At 48.0% G+C, this 21,464-nt stretch overlaps 2 protein-coding genes across 2 annotated transcripts in view; both read right to left on the bottom strand.

Annotated features, from left to right (window-relative positions):
• Positions 1–21,141, bottom strand: part of LOC117282025 — a 69,157-nt gene extending 48,016 nt beyond the window's left edge. The window contains exons 1-9 of the mRNA XM_033751828.1: positions 21,042–21,141; positions 18,521–18,613; positions 16,332–16,467; positions 15,571–15,704; positions 14,704–14,856; positions 13,252–13,406; positions 5,466–5,653; positions 4,267–4,400; positions 2,273–2,425 (exon numbers count right to left, since the gene is read on the bottom strand). Of these exons, the coding sequence (XP_033607719.1) occupies positions 2,273–2,425; positions 4,267–4,400; positions 5,466–5,653; positions 13,252–13,406; positions 14,704–14,856; positions 15,571–15,704; positions 16,332–16,467; positions 18,521–18,613; positions 21,042–21,108 (1,213 nt within the window). The 5' untranslated portion in view covers positions 21,109–21,141. The remainder of the gene's footprint in view (positions 1–2,272; positions 2,426–4,266; positions 4,401–5,465; positions 5,654–13,251; positions 13,407–14,703; positions 14,857–15,570; positions 15,705–16,331; positions 16,468–18,520; positions 18,614–21,041) is intronic.
• LOC111865450 (protein takeout) lies at positions 1,459–13,249 on the bottom strand. The gene is made up of 6 exons (XM_023853574.2): positions 11,790–13,249; positions 6,223–6,315; positions 5,466–5,601; positions 4,267–4,400; positions 2,273–2,425; positions 1,459–2,032 (listed from the first exon to the last, which is right to left on the bottom strand). The coding sequence occupies exons 1-6, from the start codon at positions 11,968–11,970 to the stop codon at positions 1,875–1,877; spliced, it is 855 nt and encodes a 284-aa protein (XP_023709342.1). The 5' UTR covers positions 11,971–13,249; the 3' UTR covers positions 1,459–1,874.
• Positions 21,142–21,464: the final 323 nt, after the last annotated feature.

Genomic DNA, 21,464 nt, shown 5'->3' with positions numbered 1-21,464 from the left:
GCGTACACGCATAATAATATAACCTCACCTACTGCTACCTGACAGGGCGCCGATAGCGCAGTCGGTATAGCGACCGGCTGCGGGCTGGACCACCAGGTGTCGGAGTTCGAGTCCCGATGGTTGAAAGAATTCTTACTCCTCCAAGTAGTCCAAACCGGCTCTGGGGTCCACCCAGCTTCCTATCTGATGGGTGCCAGGGGCTCCTTCTAGGGAGGAAGGGTAAAGCGGCTGGGACGTGAAGCTGATCACTCACCTCCAGCTAGTACCGAGGGCAAGAAAATGTGGATCTATACATCCATTCCCACATACTGCTTCATGGCACAGGGACAACTTTACCCTTACTGATACTTGATATTCCTTCCCGAAAGAATTGTGACTGTCCATCGGCTGATGGTCCGAACAGAACAAAGTGTTTCGGCAGCTGGATGTGTTTCCTTCTTCAGGTGAAGGGGAGAGGCACTTATGCAATTGCGTCCTCTAGAAGGAGACAAATTCATGAAGGCGTATAGGGGATTGGTCCCAGCTGAATGAGCCCCCGGTATTCACGGGGAAGGAGAACAGTGAAATCGCTATTCCCTACCAGGAATCAAACCCAGATTCTCCGGTATGCCAGCCTGTAGCCTAGTCTCTATATACAGTTATCCTGGGTCCGGCATTTATCTCATGCTACTGTACACGTTTCTGGGATAAGGAGGCCGGTACCTGCAGCACACACAGCGCAGTTAAGGATTGAGGAAGATGAGCAGTAATGGTGGGTGAGTATACAAATGGGGAAAATCATGGAAGAATTAGCAGACAGTTTTCCTGAGGGAGGAAAGAGAACACGATCATTTGTCAGGAGGTTCCCAGGCTCCACCCGCTCGTCCTTCTGATCAGGCCAGTGTGTGACTGAATGTCACTGAATGCATACAGCAGCAAGAGAGCGGTGTCCTGCCAGCGCTGCGTGGAGGCTTCTCGACTCCTGCAGTAACCGGTTGCTTTGGCAGTGAAACGTGTTGAGCAGCACTGCACAGGGGCTCCTATGCACCAGCCAGAAGGGCAAGGGCTCTCCTTGTCTGTCTGTCTGTTCTAAGTAAGGCCAAGGGCACGTCAGAGGCTGAAGAACAACTCATGTATGTATGTGTCTTTATTTGCGCGCAACCAGGCACTCTATCAGTTACAAGCTTCGGTTCATCACTTCTTCAGTGAATAATGACTTGGAAAGCATGTGGAAGGAAGCGGTCGTGGCCTGAGCGGAGTTTGTATGGAGGACCTGCCGAATTCGACGGAAACTCAGGCGGAGTAGCCGATACACACGCCGAGGTATGGAATCAGGACCGCCGGAATGCGGTACAGGATTGCCACTAACTGACCGCTACGTTCGGCCCCCACCGTTTTATGGAAGCCACTTGAATCCAATCCGCAACATCACACACCGTCCCATTAACACTGTCTTGTTACCAAGTGTGTTCCAAGTGGTCACTTCACTTTTGGGTTTCCGACCAGTATTTTGTACGCATTTCTCGTGTCTCCCATTCGTGCTAAATGGCACACTGCTCCTGTAGTGAAAGTGAAAGCCTTGAAAAAACTGGTAAAATTTGACGTTGCCACGGCGTCGAGCAAGGTGGGGTGGGTCGCGGTTACCAAACTGTACGGCGCCACTTCCGAGGAGACGGTGTTCTTGAAGGGAAGTTTTGTTGGCCAGAAACATTCTGTTGGAGGCAGGGAAACAGGACGGATATAAAGTGCAGAACTCTGGCGTTCATGTTACTGTGCACGGAAGCACATCGCGCACAGACTGTTGAGGGTGTGCCTGACAGATTGCAAGCAGTCTGTATACAGTGGCTGTGTGACTGTAACCAGATTCTGCAGTGGAAACAAGAAGAGAGAACATTTCAGTCTGTGTCGGAGAACAGCTCATCGTAAGGCACTTTGTGCGCCACTTGTACCAGGATCTGGTGGACGATCATGCCCAGGGCTCTGTACGCCGGCTTGCCGATCTGATCGAGGACTAGGCGCCAGTTCTCTGCAATGAAGCTGTTCATGGCGTCACCTGTAACAGGGAGACATATTTGTGTCAGCACGACAGCCACGTGGTTTGTGTGGCCCTGCTTTCTCCACGGGAATCCTTTGTTTCGGATAGAGCCCAAAACGCCAGCAGTCCCGAACGTTGTACACTATTGTCAGAACCCTTCAGAACCTACCAGATTTCTGACGGTGTGTCCACGAAGACTCGAATTTCAGCTTCCCTCCTTCCGAAAACACCCAGAATGACTCTTGGAGGATACCTCACCTAGCAACTTGTTGCCGTTAAACAGATTCCCGAAGTACATTGATGCTGTCTTCGGGTCGAATTCCAGGTCGTAATCTTGTGGGCTCAGGTACGTCCGCCCGTCGCCCTGCTTGGTCAGATTGCACTGTGTTGTGTATTTCGCCGTGAGGTTGCCTGAAACGTAACCAGACGGAGCATTTCAATAGCAGGGCTCACTAGGAAACACTGGTTTGGGAGGCCCGTGGTGTGACGTCATGTTTTGGAACCGTCTAATTATGACGTAACAGTCTGCATCATTACGGGCTGATGACGCCGCCTCAAATACTCTGCGGAGGTACGCACTTTGGATTCAGCTGGCCCGTGGTAGGGCGCAGTGACGGGAGAGCAGGAGGGTATGTAGCCATGATCACAGATTTCTGCTCACTTAGCGACACTCGGGAACTGAAACTGTACAGTGACAGCCTTGAGTTTGGATACAACGGGCCCGGTTCGAACCCAACTCGCGCTAGTCTGTAGAGTGAGGTTTCAAGTATGTACGACTGGTTGCTCGACATAAGGCAACAAAGCCAGTGTGTGGTCGGCATGTAGGCTGCCTGGAGCACACATCGAGCGCTCCCCCAGATCGAATTGTCGTCCTCGAACCTCGTCTGAACGGCAGTTTGCGCATCCTGCACTGCACTGCATTCTTGGCGAGCCGCCCGCATTGGCTCTGAAATAGCCTTCAGCGCGAGGACGACTTGCCTAGTGCAATGATACCGCTTTCTGAGCCCGCCTTTACACCCCGCACTTCACTCGTGGGTCTGTGTGAAGATTTTCTAAACTTGTTGGACTCGCCAGCTTGTAGTTATTTATCCTCAAAGGCCGTGCCCCAAGTCAGGCCGTTTAGTTGCCAGCTTCCCACCGCGTCGTCCCGGGTTCTAGCCCAGGTTGAGTCATGGGATTTGTGGTGGACACAGTGCTACTGGGGCACGTTTCCTCAGAGTTCTTCTGTTTCCCCTGCCAATTCTCATTCCACCGACTGCTTCACACTCATCATCTATCATCCGGGGCGGATACAAGAGACGAGTCAGTGGCCGACGCACCAAGTGGACTCAGTCTCACCCCACCGCAAGAAACTAGACCCTCAGGCTTAGTGCAGGGATTCTGAAGTGCTCGTGCATAAAGCAAACGAATCACAAGTCAGCATGACATGAAACTCGGTCAGCAAAACAGCTTCCAGCCGGTTGCATGACAGCCGCTAATGAGAGTGAATTTGTTCCGTAAATGTGTTATCAGTGTACACGCAATACACAGCATCCAAGAACTAATTATCTGCTGATGTGTCTGTGTGTTTGTGTGGTCAAGCGTCACGGGACCGTCGTTGAGCTCCTGCACGGAATGTTCTCGAGAGCGCCTTTTACCAGCGAGTCTGAGAGGTCTTCCAATTGTGGGCTTAGTCGTAGGAGTTAGGTTAGACCACGGTAGGGAGATTAATAAAGACTGAACTGGGGAAAATGTGAAAACAAGTGGTATTGGAAGAACTGTACAAAGTGTCTCGGCATTCTCCGAGAGGGTCTGAGGAAATGCACGTGTCTACGCACCTTCCCACGGAGTGTACTCACGTGGTCCGCATGGTTCTGACTTTCTGCAGCGGTTATCTACCCAGACAGCACTGGCCGGTCTGTGTTCTCTGTGAGGTAGGAACCGCTTCACCAGATGTCTGTATGCAGTGAAGTGTCCTCGGGCTTCAGCGGCGTGAAGTTGCACTCGAGAAGGCTTCACCGCACGCAGTGGCAAGCAGTTCCTTGCGCCACAAGACGAAATCACAATCTGTAAACGAACCGTACAGAGAGAGGCTGTGGCGCCGTATATTCCGGTAGGTGTCCTCCGACGTTTGGGACCACCAAGTAGTTGCGCCTTTACGTCGCGATGGTTACTTCTCAGCGCTGAAGGTGTAGTGAAGTTCTGTCGGAAGATGTGGCACGACATGCCTCGAATCCAGCACCCGAGCGCTGTGCGGCGACTGTGTTACTTACCTAAAGTCGCGTTGTAGTCGCCCTTCCCGACTATCGGCAGGGACACCAGCTTGCCCGACAGCTCGTACTTTCCTCTGAAGTCTAACTGCGGCGCCATGAACTGGATGCTGACGATCAGCTTGTCGAAGTCCACCCTGTGGCACAGACAGAACTAAATTAGGCAACACGCCGTGGGTATGGCTCAATGCTTTCGTGAGTCTGATACAAAGGGGTTTTGAGTGGTGAGCACACTACGGCCTGTATACCCCAGAGCCGAACTGGACGCTGTCGGGAAGGGAAAGGTCTCCTGCGGTCGGTACTATCACAGCATTTGCCTGCAGGAACTGAGGAAAACGACGAAAACCTCAGTCAGCATAGCCTGTGACGCAAACGAGACAGCCAACTTGCCCAGTGGTCACTCCGCCTATCAGCTGGCCCCGCTGAATGTTCAGCCCGGGGATCGAGGCGGGCTCTGTGCCACAGCCCCCCCTCACTGTGCATCTTTCCTTCCTTGCACGTGATCCAGCTAGCGAAACTTTGTTTCCATACACAGCTCGGAACTTCAGACAGTTTACTGTAACAAAACATTGACAGAAACGTTCGTAGTACATTCTGCGGTGTGACACCGTGTAGTGCGGTAGAATTTCACCGACGTTTCGGAGGAACTTACTGCGTGAGTCTTCGAGGTTGACGATTAAGCATAGCAAAAAGTATGCAGCAAGTTTAATGTTAGAGTTTCCCCACAAACGTCGGCGAATTTCTAGCCGACTACACTGAAACCCATCACACAATACAGAATTCTTAGCTTATGTACGGTTTTTGCCCCCTAAATTTGTTCTCCTTCCTAGCTGCAGGGCTGTAGAACTTGCAGACGCCTTATCGTCGTGGCCTGTTGCGTCGTGACGTCGCTCTGGCGCATTTTACAGAGAGAGAAGATAGCTTACTCTGAGCATGTTATGTTACATAACGAGGAACAGGTAGGTAGCCTGTTGTTGTCAGGGCAGTGAGATGAGGGATGAGCATCTCGCTGGCATGGGGAGACATTAGGAAACTTGACTGGTTGGGATGAGTATGGAACTGTTCGGCTTTGGTATTGGCCCTGCTGAAACCTCGGGCTCTGCTCCCTGTATGGTGCTGACTTCCTCAACGTCTTTATGAACTGAGCTCGAGACCCAGTATGGTGCTCGGATACTGACAGAGATTGTCTCTCATTTGATTACCTGAAATCTTCCAGAATGGCGTTTCTGGCTCCCTCTATGACGATCTCTCTCCCTGTGATTTTAATTCCAGATTCCTGGATGGACACTTCCGGTATATACATTGGATCCAGGACAGGAATTCCATATTTCGGGTCTCCTGAAATGCACAGCCTTCTTGAGATAAGTAGGTCCCATGAACCAGAAACAGTCTGCAACCCCAAAACATTTATTCGGTTAGCCCCTACTCTGCTGGTTTCCCCTCCCCTGAATATATCGTCTCAAAATGAGATATATGTTTTCTGTAGCGATGGTGACGTGGGATTATGACGTCGTGTTGTCTGGTAGGTGGCTACTGATGTTTTGGAGGAATCTGTCGGCTAAGTTCTCTGCAAATGGATTATATATTCAGCCGAAAAGTTTATAAGCACTTACACTTCAATCCGTAAGAGCTCGTTTAAAAAATTACGAGAGTTCAGAACCGAATTGACTGCATCTTGAACCGTTCACTTCAAGATGTTTCTAATGCTTGTGTTATGAAACAGTGTTCAGAACCGAGTTGACTGCACCATGAACCGTTGACTAGTGGATGTTTCTAATGCTTGTGTTCTGGAACAGTGACATGAACACAGAGTAAGATCTGGAAGAGCGGAGGACAGGAGTACATGAAGGGGAGAGGCGATGTCCCAAGGCCAGAGATCTCAGTGTCCATTCGACAGGAGAGTGGCTGTGTCCCAGAGCCTGTTTGGGCGCTGTGCAAAAGTACACTCAGAACTCGTACCTTTGATGACCCTTGGGATGGCCTCTCTTCCGTGTTTCAAGGCGCACTCGTTCAAATGCGGGTCCTTCCTGGAGCACGGAGTTATATAGTCGGCTGAAATGCACACAAATGCAATGAGAGAGTTAGAGTCAGTTTTATCGTAACGTCACATATTGTTGGTGTAGGTACTTTCTCACTCCTGGAGCTGAGCCTCTCTTTAGACGCCGCCAGATGTGCAGCTACTCAACAACTTCCCACCCATCACCGTGTTCACAAGAACCGAGCACTGGTGCCTATCCTGAGCCAGATCAATTCAGTCCATACAACCCCATCCTATCTCTCTAAGGTCCATTTTAATATTGTACACTCACCTACTCCTTGGTCTTCCCAGTGGTCTCTTTCCTTCTGGCTTTCCCACCAATATCTTATATGCATTCCTTTTCTCCCCCATTCGTGCTACATGCCCTGCCCACCTCACCCTCTTGATCATTCTAATTATACTTGGAGAAGAGTACAAGTTATGAAGCTCCTCATTATGCAGTTTTCTCCAACCTCCTATTACTTCATCCCTCTTCGGTCCAAATATTTTCCTCAACACCCTGAGTCTATGTTCCTCCCTTAATGTTAGGGACCAAGTTTCACACCCATACAGAACCACAGGAAAAATTATGGTGTCGTATATTTTAATTTTTATGTTTTTAGACAGCAGACGAGAAAACAAAAGGTAGCAAGCATTACCCGAGTTCAGTCTCCTCTTAATTTCCTCCTGGAACAGGTTTCGATTTGTTATCCTTTTCCCCAAATATCTGAGCTGTGCCACATTTTCAAGACCTCTGTTTCCTATCTTTATGTAATGATTTTGCCCCGCATTTTGGTGACGGGACCGTCCCATAAGTACAATTCTGCACTGCAGTCAGTGCCGACTTCACCGGACGCATATTGCGGGAGAAGCTGGAGCGCGCCTGTCTTGCAGCGTTTGGCTCGCCCTCGAGGCGTCTCACTCCGTGCCGCCTCCTTCCTCTCAATTGGTCACTAATCCTACCACCTGACACAGTACACGCAACCCAAGCGTCGTTAAATAAACATTCACGCTTCGAACTGATTAAGGATAGCTAAAGTTACGCCGTGTCTACAATCAGTACGTACTGACGCAAATAATGAATACCAGATTCCATTCCCCACAGAGCGACAACCAAAATCACCATGCGGCAGGTCTCGCTGGGCGCACACAGTGCACCTCCTCCGGCAAGTCGCCAGCTCGAGACATGACGTACCTGAAGGAAATTCAAGATGGCTTCTAGTTTGAGAGTTTTCTGAAGGCACAAGGCTGTAACAGTACACGGCTTCCACATACGAGGGAGACGCAGTAAATAGGTCACAAATGGAAGTAATAGGTTTTATACATGTATCGCTAGGTAGCAGAAGTGCATGCATATGTTCAGATGTAGGTTTTAGTAGTCAAAATGGTCACCGTGTTTGTTGGGTAAACTACTGAAGAGCAGCGTTCTGTTGTGCGTCTATTTTGTTGCCAAAAGGGCCCACTGTTAAGGATATTCATAAAGAAATCTTTCCTATTTACGGTAGGAAGTGTTCGTCTCGTAAAGCGGTTCACAACTGGGTCGAGAAAGTCTCTCAAGATCGTGCGAAAGTCGCAGATAACGCCCGAGCAGGTGAGGAAGTGGCTGAGACAACAGCGGAAAGGCTTCTATGCTACGGGGTTTCCACGCACTGGGACAAGTGTATGAATGTTTGTTGAAGTATATATCGAGAAATATGTTTTTTTTTCTTTACGATTTGAAATATCACATGTTTTGCGTTTTATATTTATTTGTGCCCTATTTACTGACTCCCCCTCGAAAGAGGCGCTCTTCGCATAAGGATTTGTAAAACGACGGAATTTTCTTTGTGATAAACAAACATTACACTCACATGGACTCTTCAGTGTTTGTTTGCGGTATTGAAACTACTCAGGCCTGCCGAGTTGATAAGCAGTCCTTAGTAAGGCGTCAGCAGGCACTGCCACTCGTGACTGCAAACGAGATTTCAGCATATACACTCATGAAGTCCTTGTCAGTCAGAATATTCTGTATTTCAGCTGAGATTCGAAACATGTGCCCTCAATATACACGCACAAGTCAAAGACGTTTCCGCTTGAAACAGTTGTTCTGTGGCAGTAGTAGTAATGATTCAGTTTAATTCTGTATTTCTGATGTACTAATTCAGCAGGTAATGCGCAGAAGCAAGACACGCAGGAGGGCCGTGACGTAAGTACTGAAGGTACTACTGCCATTTGTCGGGCCCTGGCTTCTTCATTTCTGTTATCTTATTTACACAGACCGTAGGACTCCTTGAACGAGTGATCTGTCCGTCGCAAGGCCGCTACCTACACACGCGTCCTTGCCTCGAGTGGAATTCGAACGCGCGATCCAAGCGTTCGAGCGAGCGTAGACAGTTCATGCCTTAGACGGTGCTGCCGGCCACTATGCTCGGCACTAAATTAGCGATTCGTAAAATTAAACTAAAGTTCGCTCTTCACTAGTTTTCTTCTAGCGTGAAGCTTTCTGTGCTTTCTGATATGGCGCTGTGTAGAGCGGTAAAAGTCAGCTCGCGTTTCGGAGGAACATTTCGCTGCCTCCATTCTGAGGGTCGAAGAGTAAGCCAGACAAGAAACTACCTTGAAGCGGGCAGTGAAGAGAGCGGAATTTTACCGCACTACACGGCGCTGTGTCAGAGTACGTAGAATTTCTGGTACTTGCCGTTGTGAGAACGGTAACGCCAACACGTTCTTACGGCAAATTGCATTTGCAGAGAAGCGTAGGGAAGCAAAGGGAAGCGCACTTGCTGCGTATGAACGAAGATAAGGCACTAAATTATGTAATTTTAAAAAATAATATTAACAGCTGTAGCCGTCGTTAGATTTTTAATTGCATTACAAATAGCCACGTCGGCCTTGCTGCTGGAGTAACAAGTTCTTTTGAAAAGGGTCTCAAATCCGCGGAGACTACTGAAACCGGTTTATCCCAGGCAGTCGCAATTCGTACCGGTTTTGCGGAGAAACTTGCGGACAGGATAGAAGATGAACATAGCTCAGTGCCGCGTGGGCCTAATTTGGTAGGCCATATTCTAGAAATGTGATGGGAAGGAGGTCAATTTAATTGAACTTCGAAAGTGATAAGAACTGCACGTAAGTTCTGGGCCAGGAAGTCCATTCATTCCGATTGCTGCAACTGTCTGAAGTATCGAAGGGTCGCCTGGCAAATTTGTGTGAGGCCGCGGATGAGGATTTAGCAACTTCCTGCCAATGCGAGCTGTACTTTTGCAACTCACACCGAAGTCAGTACGTGTCTCCATGGATATTTCGTGTTGTCAAACACGGACTCTGAAGAGCGTAATTTTGTTAGAGTCATGAATCCTTACTCTGTGCTCCCAAGAGGCTGCCCGCGAAACTTCCTCATAACTTCCTCCATGAAGAGCGCATCTGATATGAAGAGTTTTCCTTCAGCACAACGCTGTGTACTGGAGGACGACTAACCACACTAAACAAACAGCGCCATCGAAATAAGCCACCAAGCGTCAGGAGATAACGCGACAATTCTGCGGCCAGCAGTGGACGAAAGCGAGCGAAGAAACTTCTGAGGACACGGTCTAAGGATAAACGGGATTCCCTATAGTTTAATCGCTTGCAATTTGCCCGTCACAATTTGGAAGGTGCGACAACTTAATTGTTGGAATGGATGCAGCATGTCGCTGGGGTGTTGAGTCAGGCAAACTCCTGTTTGGACATGCTCGAACTTGCGTTGACATGAGACAGACATCTGTTCCCAAGCAGAACGTGGCGGAAGACTGAGTGCCAAGCATCTGGAGCAAGTTTTGTGTGGAAACGTTAGCCCCATTAACAGTGGCTTGTGGTGAATTCGCTGTGAAGAACTCGAGAGTTTTGAGTGGCACAGGCGGGGCAAGGAAGGGTGAGATGTGCAAGGTGACGCAAGAAGTGGGCAGCCAAAACGCACATGTGGACAGAGTACGAACGAAGGGCGAATCAGCAGTGTAAAGTGGACGTGCTGACAAGGTTACCGGAGTCTGTTCGGAGGAAGAGACTCGAACTCTGGCCAGACAAGTGGACTGTCCACCATGACAATGCCCCTGCTCATGATGCGTTAACAATTCGTGAGTTCCCGGCTAAGAAATCCACTGCAAAAATGGACCATCCACCGTATTCACGTGACTTAGCTCCCTGCGATTTTGGCTCTTTCCAAAATTAAAAAATGCCCCGAAGGGACAAAAATTTGCTGACTTTCCTGACATCCAACGCAGCATGACAACGTTACTGCGAGATATTCCGGAAAACGTTGTTCAGGACTGTTTCCGGCAGTGGCACCTTCGTCTCACGAAGTGCATAGCTCCACAAGGAGAGTGTTTCGAAGGCGACAGCAGCCTCTAGTGCACAGGTAGACGCATTTTGCTTTCACAGGTTCATACCGGAAATTAATTTGTCGCACCTTGTAAAATGGCTGAGTACCCATTGCTGTTCTGTTGTGGTACAGCTTCCAGTCGCTGAACTTTAAATTCCGGACTTTTTAAATGGTGGCAGGGTAAGCTGAAAGGAGTTTATTTAAACGTTCGCTGCTTTTGGGCGTTTAAATATCCTTTGCTCTTTGACATTATAAATAATGTTTAGCACTTATATTATATCAAATATAATTTTTGTGATATAGGAATGGAATTATCCTTGTTTTTATCAGCAAAGAACATAATGTCACATTTTGTAACGTAAGATTTGAAAATGTTTAAGTAAAAAATACTATTTTTCCCGTAATTTTGTTGCGTGTTATACAAGAGTTTCCCGCTTCTGCATTACTAAATCATTCCTTGTTTTGGAACTTGATATAATTCCTCCGTGTCTGTCTCATCAAACATGTGGGCCCATTGAAAACCTTGTTTTCAATTCTGCTTGTAAGGTTCACAGTTTTGCTACACTCTTCAGATGTTCGACTCTGTTGAGTGGAGAGACAGGAGAATGAAAGTGGGAATTGAAGAGAGGCCAGGGAGAAGCCTCTTCGTTTCGCACATCAGCCCCAAGTCCTTCATTTGAAGGTGCAAGAAAATATTGTCGTGTCTGTGGTAGCAACCAAACGTTTGAATCGTAGCGGAGGTGCAGAGCGCGTTCAGTTCTCCGAGAGTTCTTAGTGAATTCGAATATTGTAGTTTCATTTCACCACGTACTGGAAATGAAACGCCATTTGGAAGCTGATGAAATTGAAAGGCAACTTCAGTGCAAGAAGGTGACGGGGGGAAGCCTATAGTGCATGAGTATATACATGAAGAAGGTAACGAGAAAAGTATGTACATTGAATTTTACTGTATTTGAATTAATTCTTTAGAATTGTGTCTACGTTTCTACTAGCGCCGCTGAAATGCACAAATATGCGTACTTTTGCAGCGTTGAATGCACCTTTCAGTGTACCGATGTCGTGTAAAACTAAAGACACAGTTGCCCCTTGTACCTAAGCACCACGCTATGATATTGACCGCTTTATCCCCGAAGTCCCACAGGTTGGAGGGAGCGCGTCCAGCCAGAAGTTACTTACGCAGTTTGAGGGCCTTGGTCTGGAAGACCACAATGCACACTGCGAAGACGACGCTCAGCGTTGACATGTTTGTTCCTCTGAACTGTGCAGGACTGAAGCAGCGTCTGTCACTTATATAGGGCTGGAAATGTGACCTTGAGTAGGTTGCGACCTCGCGGAATCTTGTATGACGCTGTGACATGTCACTGCGTGCTTGTTACGCATGCAAAAACGCATTTCGAACGCCAAGATTTCGTTACATATGAAGATTATTTAAATGCAACAAAAACGTCAGTTCAGTCTTGTTTAGAATATTACTGTGTTCTGGGGAATGACGCCGTGCATTCTTGTGCATACGTTACAACGTGTCGGAGGAACTTGCAGCCTCCATCACCAGGTCAGAATGCAAATCCAAATCACAGTCAGAAGATCAGCCCCACTTAGGGCCTTGTGGGGTACCCTCTCCAAGCGGAGGGCACCAAAATGTTACCGATTTGGGCAACTAAAGGATCAGGCTGGGCTCTGAGCCGACCGTTGGGTAATGAGAACAATGTGAAATGTTCTGCCCGTCGCTCTCCAGAAGCAGAGATGTTGGGAGAGGAGCAGAGCAGGGCTGCTCCAGCCGCGTGAAATAATTACCAGATAAACCCACGACTTCACATCCCCAAGGGCACGTCAGAGGCTGTAGAACAACAACTTATGTATATATTCATGTTTATTTGCGCGGCAACAGGCGCTCGATCAGTTACAAGCTTCGGTTCATCACTTCTTCAGTGAATAATGAATTGGAAAGCATGTGGAAGGAAGCGGTCGTGGCCTGAGCGGAGTTTGTATGGAGGACCTGACGAATTCGACGGAAACTCAGGCGGAGTAGCCGATACACGCGCCGAGGTATGGAATCAGGACCGCCGGACTGCGGTACCGGATTGCCACTAACTGAGCGCTACGTTCGGCCCCCACCGTTTTATGGAAGACACTTCCATGTGGGCCACTTGAATCCAATCCTCAACATCACACACCGTCCCATTAACACTGTCTTGTTACCAAGTGTGTTCCAAGTGGTCACTTCACTTTTGGGTTTCCGACCAGTATTTTGTACGCATTTCTCGTGTCTCCCATTCGTGCTAAATGGCACACTGCTCCTGTAGTGAAAGTGAAAGCCTTGAAAAAACTGGTAAAATTTGACGTTGCCACGGCGTCGAGCAAGGTGGGGTGGGTCGCGGTTACCAAACTGTACGGCGCCACTTCCGAGGAGACGGTGTTCTTGAAGGGAAGTTTTGTTGGCCAGAAACATTCTGTTGGCGGCAGGGAAACAGGACGGATATAAAGTGCAGAACTCTGGCGTTCATGTTACTGTGCACGGAAGCACATCGCGCACAGACTGTTGAGGGTGTGCCTGACAGATTGCAAGCAGTCAGTGTATACAGTGGCTGTGTGACTGTAACCAGATTCTGCAGTGGAAACAAGAAGAGAGAACATTTCAGTCTGTGTCGGAGAACAGCTCATCGTAAGGCACTTTGTTCGCCACTTGTACCAGGATCTGGTGGACGATCATGCCCAGGGCTCTGTACGCCGGCTTGCCGATCTGATCGAGGACTAGGCGCCAGTTCTCTGCAATGAAGCTGTTCATGGCGTCACCTGTAACAGGGAGACAGCCCTGTGTCGTCATATCGCAGTGGCTTGTAAAGCCGGACTGACTGCGCAGTCGCACTTTTCTGACCATCTCTGCGGGACGGTAGGCCTGCCCGCAACATAACATTCCCCAAGTGACCTGTATTATGTGATATAGCCCCGTGTCGTCCATTGAAAATAAAACAACGCATCGGTGTGACATGTCACCTGCTTTAACGGGGGATAATTAAAAACTGAGGAAGAAGTTAGCACCGAGGAAGCAGCAAGCAGGGCTTGCTATTTGCTTGAGTCATTCTTCGATCCTGAAGACGGAAACGATATCTTCCTCTGAAATATTAATCGAATTTCAACTGTCTTCACGGCGAGGAAGGTGAAACTGTTCGTAGACTTGGCTGTGAGACAATCAGACCCCAATTGTTCTCCTTGAAAGCCTTCGTGAATTGTGTATTGCTTTATTCAGTGTTGGGCTCTACTGCACATAGACACTTAAAACTCTGTGTTCAGACACGCTTCTTTGTAATTTTCGAATTGCCTATGTTCCCTGGCAGATATATGGAGCACCTTCTCTTGATCTGTGTCAGGGAATGACGCTAATTTATAGATAAACTTGTCATATAATTTTCCGTAATTCCTCATATTTTATAGTGCAGGAATTGGCTATCACTTTTAGACAAATGCAACATGAAAATTCTACTCAACCGTGCCATTTCTTGGGCCTCAGTCTGCCCCTGTTTGATGAGAGCTACTCCCGTTACCTCGTGGTCTGCTGCAACCCCAACGCGCAAAGCCTCTCTTGCTTTCCCTCCCTGGATGTTTCGTCTATATCGATACGGCCCTTCTCGTATCAGCTCTGGGGTTGAGCTTGCCACGTTCATGACAGTGTCACATCACGTGGTCTGGTATAATCTTACCGACTTACTGTTATATTCCGGATCACGGAGTCAGTCCATGAGCCCGCCGGGTAGAAGGAACAAACAACTAGGGGTAACACACTAATATATTGGGTTTTTGGACTTTATCCATCGTCCTGGTTTTTAAGATAACAAATAAAACACAACGTTTCGGAAACTGGATCTGTTTCCGTCCTCAGGTGAAGGAAAACACCTATTCAGTTGGGTCCGTTAGAATCCTATAGTAACAACTAGGAGTAAGTTGCATCATTTAATATTGGACCCTGAAGATGGGAGCAGTGCGTTCCCGCACCCCCAGACCGTACTTGTCCCATCGCTTCCACGAAGCTGCTCTGTCCCTGACCCACTCCTGTTGCGTCACCTACCTTATGAATGACTTAAGGATATCTCACCCAGCAACTTGTTGCCGTTAAACAAGTTTCCGAAGTAGATTCTTACAAACTCCGGCTCGAACTCCATTTCGTAGTCTAGGGGCATCAGGTATGTCTTTCCGTCGGCCTTCTTGGTGAAATTGCACTGCGTCTCGTACTTTGCTATGAGGCCCCCTGAAACAGAGGCCAAGCGACAGTTCTGTTAGCACGAGTTCGGTTCTCACCGGATGCTGAAAGCAAACATGGTCACTGCCTGGAGCTGACCCTCCCGAGTGGCCTGCAGTGGCGGCTACTTGTGGGCGTATTAGTGAACGTCTGGGTGGCAGACAAGCCTGGAGGATGTATGATCACAATTACAGCTTTCTTTTCGGGTTCTGTGTGACTGGTCACTGGCTGTGGCTCTGCGCCGTCCATGGCTGGACGATTAATGGACACTGAATGAAAGGAAGTGAGAGCGGCTGTCTTTGGGGAAGTGTCACGGCATTCTCCGAGAGGGTCTGAGGAAATGCACGTGTCTACGCACCTTCCCACGGAGTGTACTCACGTGGTCCGCATGGTTCTGACTTTCTGCAGCGGTTATCTACCCAGACAGCACTGGCCGGTCTGTGTTCTCTGTGAGGTAGGAACCGCTTCACCAGATGTCTGTATGCAGTGAAGTGTCCTCGGGCTTCAGCGGCGTGAAGTTGCACTCGAGAAGGCTTCACCGCACGCAGTGGCAAGCAGATCCTTGCGCCACAAGACGAAATAGCAATCTGTAAACGAACCGTGCAGAGAGAGACACTCTCTTATGGGCTGTGGCGCCGTATATTCCGGTAGGTGTCCTCCGACGTTTCGGAGGCCTCACACCCAACACCCGAGGAGTGTACCCGGCCTGGTGCTGCTACTTACTGAAGGTAGAGTTGAAGTCGCCCTTCCCGATTATCGGCAGGGACACCAGCTTGCCCGACAGCTCGTACTTTCCTCTGAAGTCTAACTGCGGCGCCATGAACTGGATGCTGACGATCAGCTTGTCGAAGTCCACCCTGTGGCACAGACAGAACTAAATTAGGCAACACGCCGTGGGACGTGTGGGGGCATGCCTCTACCAATTGGAAAGAAAGTTGGTGGGCTCTGCAGCCAGAGCGATAATTTTGGAGAACAGGAAATTTACCCCTGATTCGTCTTTCGTCAACTCCGTAGACTAATGCCTATACTGACTGAGCTATCCCGGTGTAGTTTATACTGCTTAATGACAGGAGCCCAGCCTGCTCGTCCACATGCCCGATAGTGTTAAGGTAACGACATGAGGGAGGGAAAGAAGGGGTGGGGAGGAGGAGCAGGAAATGCATGATGCATTCAGAATTTTTGGTGGGCAAATCCTTGTGAAACTTGGGCTTACAGAAGTTTTGCAAAGTATATGGAAGACAGTGGGGACAGGCCGTGACGATGGGAGCTGGATGCATCTGGCTAAGGATCGTGTCCAATTGCAATATTTATACTGTGGGTTATGCTCTCAGAAAGTTGGCTAATTAATGATATTGATGTTAGGCTAATTAGTGTCACACATGGAAGTGGATGTAGCTGGCTTAGGGTCGTCTGCTGCTGCACGTATGCTCCGAGACCCAGTTTGGTGCCCGACCAGTGCTAGAGGCCGAACATCTGTTCATTACCTGAAGTCTTGTAGAGTGGCGTTTCTCGCTCCCTCGATGGTGAAGTTCCGCGCAGTGATTTTAATTCCAGATTCCTCGACGGATACTTCCGGTACATACATTGGATCCAGGACAGGAACTCCGTATTTCGGGTCTCCTGAAATACACAGCCTTCTTGAGACAGTCAGTTCTCATGGATCAGGAAGAGGAACCTGAAGAAGCAGTTTTTCGTCTGCCTGTTCTGTGCATGAGATTCCATTGAACTGGATATTGTGGCACCTAGACCATTTGCTAGGCAACGACGGTGAAATAAACAGCCGTTGCTAGGTAATGGCCACTCTAGATTAGTAACACGCAACAATGGAGTAATTGCAAAGCTGTGTTCTTTTCGCGCTCCGTGCGGCAGCCGCGTGATGCAGCAATAGAAGAACTGTTGAGAGAGGTGTTTTCTTTGTGGTCCATGCTGAGGTGTTTTAAGCAGGACAAGTCTGGGATTTATTTATGAGACAGTCGCCGGTCAGTAAGGACGTGCACGGAAGTTCGGAAAGCTATGGCGTTGAAAGCCGTTAACCAGGCGACAACCGGTGGAGATGCAGCAGACTGAGAACTCATCCTGCCTCCTGTAATGAACTGCATAGTGTGTGAATTAGCGATAGCGCTATAGTTACTTGTAGTTAAGTTCTGTAACAGCTCAGTAAATCTAATTACAAATCCAAACCCCGTCTAAGGGCACTCATACGCGTGACAATTGATACTTCATCAGAACGAGGTGTGCGATTTCTTTACCCATGTTTGTGTGGTTATCGTCTTTTCTGTTACGACACCGTGTTGTCCGGTAGCCTGTTGCCGGCGTTTCGGAGGAACGTGTGTCCCGAGCCTTCTGAAGATGCAGTGTTCCCCCCAGACATGTACTGTTGACAGTAGAAGAGATGTACGGGGCCAAGTGAGTAGGATGGAGGGGTAGAACGGTTCCCTTGTTTGGATCAGGATGTTCATTGATAACATGATGTCACGTGTGACGTGGCGAGGTCATGGGATCGCGTATGCTTCCATGATCTCAACCAGTTCAACTGCTCTCACAGATTCGCAATATATACACGTATTTGTCAATATCCGTTTTAATATTATCTTACCAAATGTTGCTATGTCTGCAATGTACTGTCTTGCCACGTAATTTAATCGTAATTCTTGCCCTTTCTGTGCATTTATTACCAGACCATCTCTTTCGAACTCAGTTACCCCCTTTAAAGTTATTCCTTATGCATGTTCGCGCAACTGGTCAAGGAACTTCCGTTATTTAGTGGAACTGAGTGTTCACTGCCATGCTCACAAAATCCCTCGTCTGGTCCATGATATTATGACGTGTTTGGATCGGTAATCAGCAGGGCCCGGATTTTGATGACATGTCATCTTTTTTTCCTTGTATCCTATGCGATGCTCTTAAATATATAAATCTCGGATATGAGCTGCTGGTTACAGAAATATAAATTGTATAGGTAATTTTTTGACATTTTAGGTTTAAGGTAATTTTTTCATTTTGGGGGGCAATTTTTTTGGTAAATTTTTGTACTTTTAAGGGTATTTCTTGTCATTTTTGGCCATTTTAGGGAATTTTTCTTCATATGTTTTCTGAAATGTGAATAACATGGAAGCGAAGTGTTCTTTTTTTTTCTCCTTTAGGTCATTTTTCTGGATTTTTTCGGTCATTTTGTAGGTCATTTTTTTTAATATTTTCAGGTCATCAAAATGCGGGCCCTGGTAATCAGGCTTACTGGACTCCTGCGACCAGTGACTACAGTCAGCTGTAACCGGTTCATGCTACACTTCCTTCCTGACTCCAAACTAACTCATGGTCGGTCGATTAAATTGCCGCAGGTTTCGCCAGCACAGTCATTCCCGACTCCATGACCAAGATTTTTATTCTCTCCTGGCTATGTACGTGTTTAGAAATGAGGCCTCCTCTTCGACGAAGGAGGGGTCGGTGTTTCTACGTTTGTTTGCACCGCAGTTTCAGATCTCGCAGTCCGCACTTTTGTCCGCAACTCAATGGAACACCGCGCCGTGAAGACAGCTGTCAGCTGTCAGCATTAACCCTGGGGCTCCATTAGTAAGAAACTGCATGGACACTGTGCGGAAGAGAGCTCACCCTTGGCAAAATGTTAGGTTGAGCCCGCCCGGACGTTGCGGAGACACACACACACACAGCCTACCTTTCAGAAGTCTTGGGATGGCCTCTCTGCCGTGTTTCAAGGCGCACTCGTTGAAATTCGGATCCTTCCTGGAGCACGGAGTTATATAGTCGGCTAAAATGCACAAGAAAATTATGGAAAAGTAAGAGACAGTTTTACTAATGTTATGTAGCGAGCAGTCTTTGCTTCATTGTATCCAATCTGGCCCAGTCTGGCCTGCCAGTGCTGATGATCAAGTGGGGTGGTTTCTGGTCGAGTTTTTGTGTGTCTTGTTCAGGGGAAATGAACTCATCACCCAGCGACCCGCGAGACTGGGGGCGAATGCGGGAGAATGCTGTACGTACCGAACGTGTCTAAGCCGATGTTAGGAGTAAGTGTGTAAATGCATTCATAATGACGCCGAACGGTGTCGATGTGAGGGAAAGCCGATTGACGAAATCTGAAAAATATTAATGTTGAAAAAATATCTTGATATCACTGCTTCTGTGTTGGGGCCCTTACCGTCTGGCTTATTGGTCGCCAGAACTGATGTGGAGCTATGGACTTTATAGACAATCGGTAGGACTCCTTGGACGGGGGATCAGCCCTGTCGCAAGGCCGCTACTTATGCACAGGATAACAGAAACACAAATACACGCGGACATTGGGATTTGACCCAACGATCCCAGTGTTTGGCAGGCGAAGACTTTTCGTGCCACTGTCGCCGATGTCTCTGCGTTGTCGCCAGGGCGCAGATAACACAAGAACACCGACTGCGCGAAGGGGAGGCACACATGTTGCAGCCTCCGATGTTTAGGGCTCATAGTCCAGTTGAACTCCGTGTCTGTTCAGGGACATGAAGCATGCAAGACAAAGAGGTGACGAAACATGGCCACTAATAACAGTTCTTCTGGTGAAGCCACGCCAAGAGAGGGCGGGTATACACGTGCCTTGAGTGCAGTTAATATTTAATAGATAGAAATTGCGATTATGAAATAATATTTAGAGAAACACTTTTGAATATTAATAAGTTGAAATAAAAATTGCGTAATGAACCCGAAATTTTGCGTCATGCCTGCAGAGTGAGACATCAAACACTGTTTTACTTTGTCACAGAATAATGCTCAGAATGCAGCTTCTACTGAACATCAGGTCATGTTGGCGAGTTTGTAGTCGGCTTTATCCTTCATGGAATTAAGAAATTGTGGCAGGAGCGCCTTGTTCCAAATGCGGCAAGTTCGTTTGAACGAGGCGATTAAGAAGCGGTGGAACTTGGCACCCTCTTTGTGCCAGGCAGTCGCAGTTGCTATCTGTGGGCAGGAGACAGTCGCTACGGGTTATGAACACGTGGCTCGGGGCCTCGTGACCCTTGTCTGGTGCGCTAGCAGGAGACATAGGGCAGCTTCAGTGAGCCTCAGAGCTGATGCGAGCACTGTTACGGATGGTTGTCAACTCAGCACAGAAGTGTCTGAAAATTCCGCACGGCATTGTGACATGACGCCCGAAAGCCGGAATAGTGAAATCAGAGGAGACATATATTATTAGGCAGCTTCTCGGTAAAACACATTCCTGTGGCAACAAATACGACAGCAACAATCGAATAACTTCTGTTTGTATGCAACGGCGCTGTAAACACTACTTCCCAACAATACAGAAGCTGTGTTTTTGAGTGATCCTTGCAACGTAGTTATAAAGAAGAGTTCAGTTGAGAAGAATTGAGTCTAGTTTCGAGACGCCAGCCTTCCAGGTTATTAGCGTGGGAGCAGAGGAATTGAATTGAATCGAGTCTTCAGAACTGACAGCTGCAGAATTATGCGGCGCAAAGAAAACTTTGAAGTGACAGACTTATGAATCCGTTGTCAGGATATGACTAGTGGAGCGTGAAGACTTAGAACCCTAGTGTGTAGATCAGCAGTAGCGCTGTATTATCTGTAGTTGCTGATTGAGTGTCAATAAATCGAGTCATCGAGTCCAAAACACGTCCACAAGTCACGCGCAAACCTCAACACGTGACAGTACAAACCACAGCTGCAGACTATACGTTTACGCGACGCAAAACATGTGTCGACTTGATAAGATTGCTTCTGTGATTTAAATGATACGTTTACTTTATGTGGCACGTTTTCCCACGTGTTTAGTGGCCAGACATAACTGAAATAGCGATTCGTAAGTGCTGACTCGCTGGCATAAGGCTTGAATGTGTCTGCTGAAAATACGCAGATAGAATTGCCTCAAAACTGCAGCGTAGCTTCACTATCTACATCTGACGTCCAAATAAGTAAAATTTGACTTCAGTCCGACCACGCCGCACCCCCATCAAAATACTCAGCGGACCAAGGCAGATGGCCAGTGCCACTGGGTGAACAGATTAATCACTTCCAATTGAAAATGAGGACTTATAACTGTACAGACGAAGTTGTCTCTGTGCCTAAGCACCACGCCATTGTGAGACGGATGTAAATTATCAGCTTCACACCTCGACCGCTTTATCCCATAAGTCTCATAGTTATGAGGCTGCGTGCTCTCAAGGTTGGAGGGAGCGCGCCAGCCAGAAGTTACTTACGCAGTTTGAGGGCCTCGCTCTGGCAGACCACAGCGCACACTGCGAAGAAGATGCTTAACTTGGACATGTTCGTTCCTCTGACATATTCGCGACCGGAAGCAACGTCTGTCTTATATATAGGCGATGAGGTTCAGCCTTGAGCGACGTGCGCCCTCGCAGAAATGCCTCGAGTCACGGATACAAGAGCAATTAGCATCTCCAGAGTGTGTACGCGCACCAAGTTCCGCGAAACAAATAAAAATTAAATGAGCCACGCCCAGATATATTTTTGCAAAAAAAAAATGTCAGTTAAATACAACACAGGAGATCAAGCGAGTTTTATATTGGATACTAGTGTCGTCTGGCAGAGATTTTGGTGGATAGGTCTCGATGTTTCGGGTGAAATTGCTGCATCCATCATCATTGTACAACTATGCGAAGAAT

The sequence above is a fragment of the Cryptotermes secundus genome, unplaced genomic scaffold, assembly GCF_002891405.2.
Source record: "Cryptotermes secundus unplaced genomic scaffold, Csec_1.0 scaffold454, whole genome shotgun sequence".
Lineage (NCBI taxonomy): Eukaryota > Metazoa > Arthropoda > Insecta > Blattodea > Kalotermitidae > Cryptotermes > Cryptotermes secundus.
Note: the sequence above shows the minus strand (reverse complement) of the source record. Positions and strands in the feature narration are given on the sequence as shown.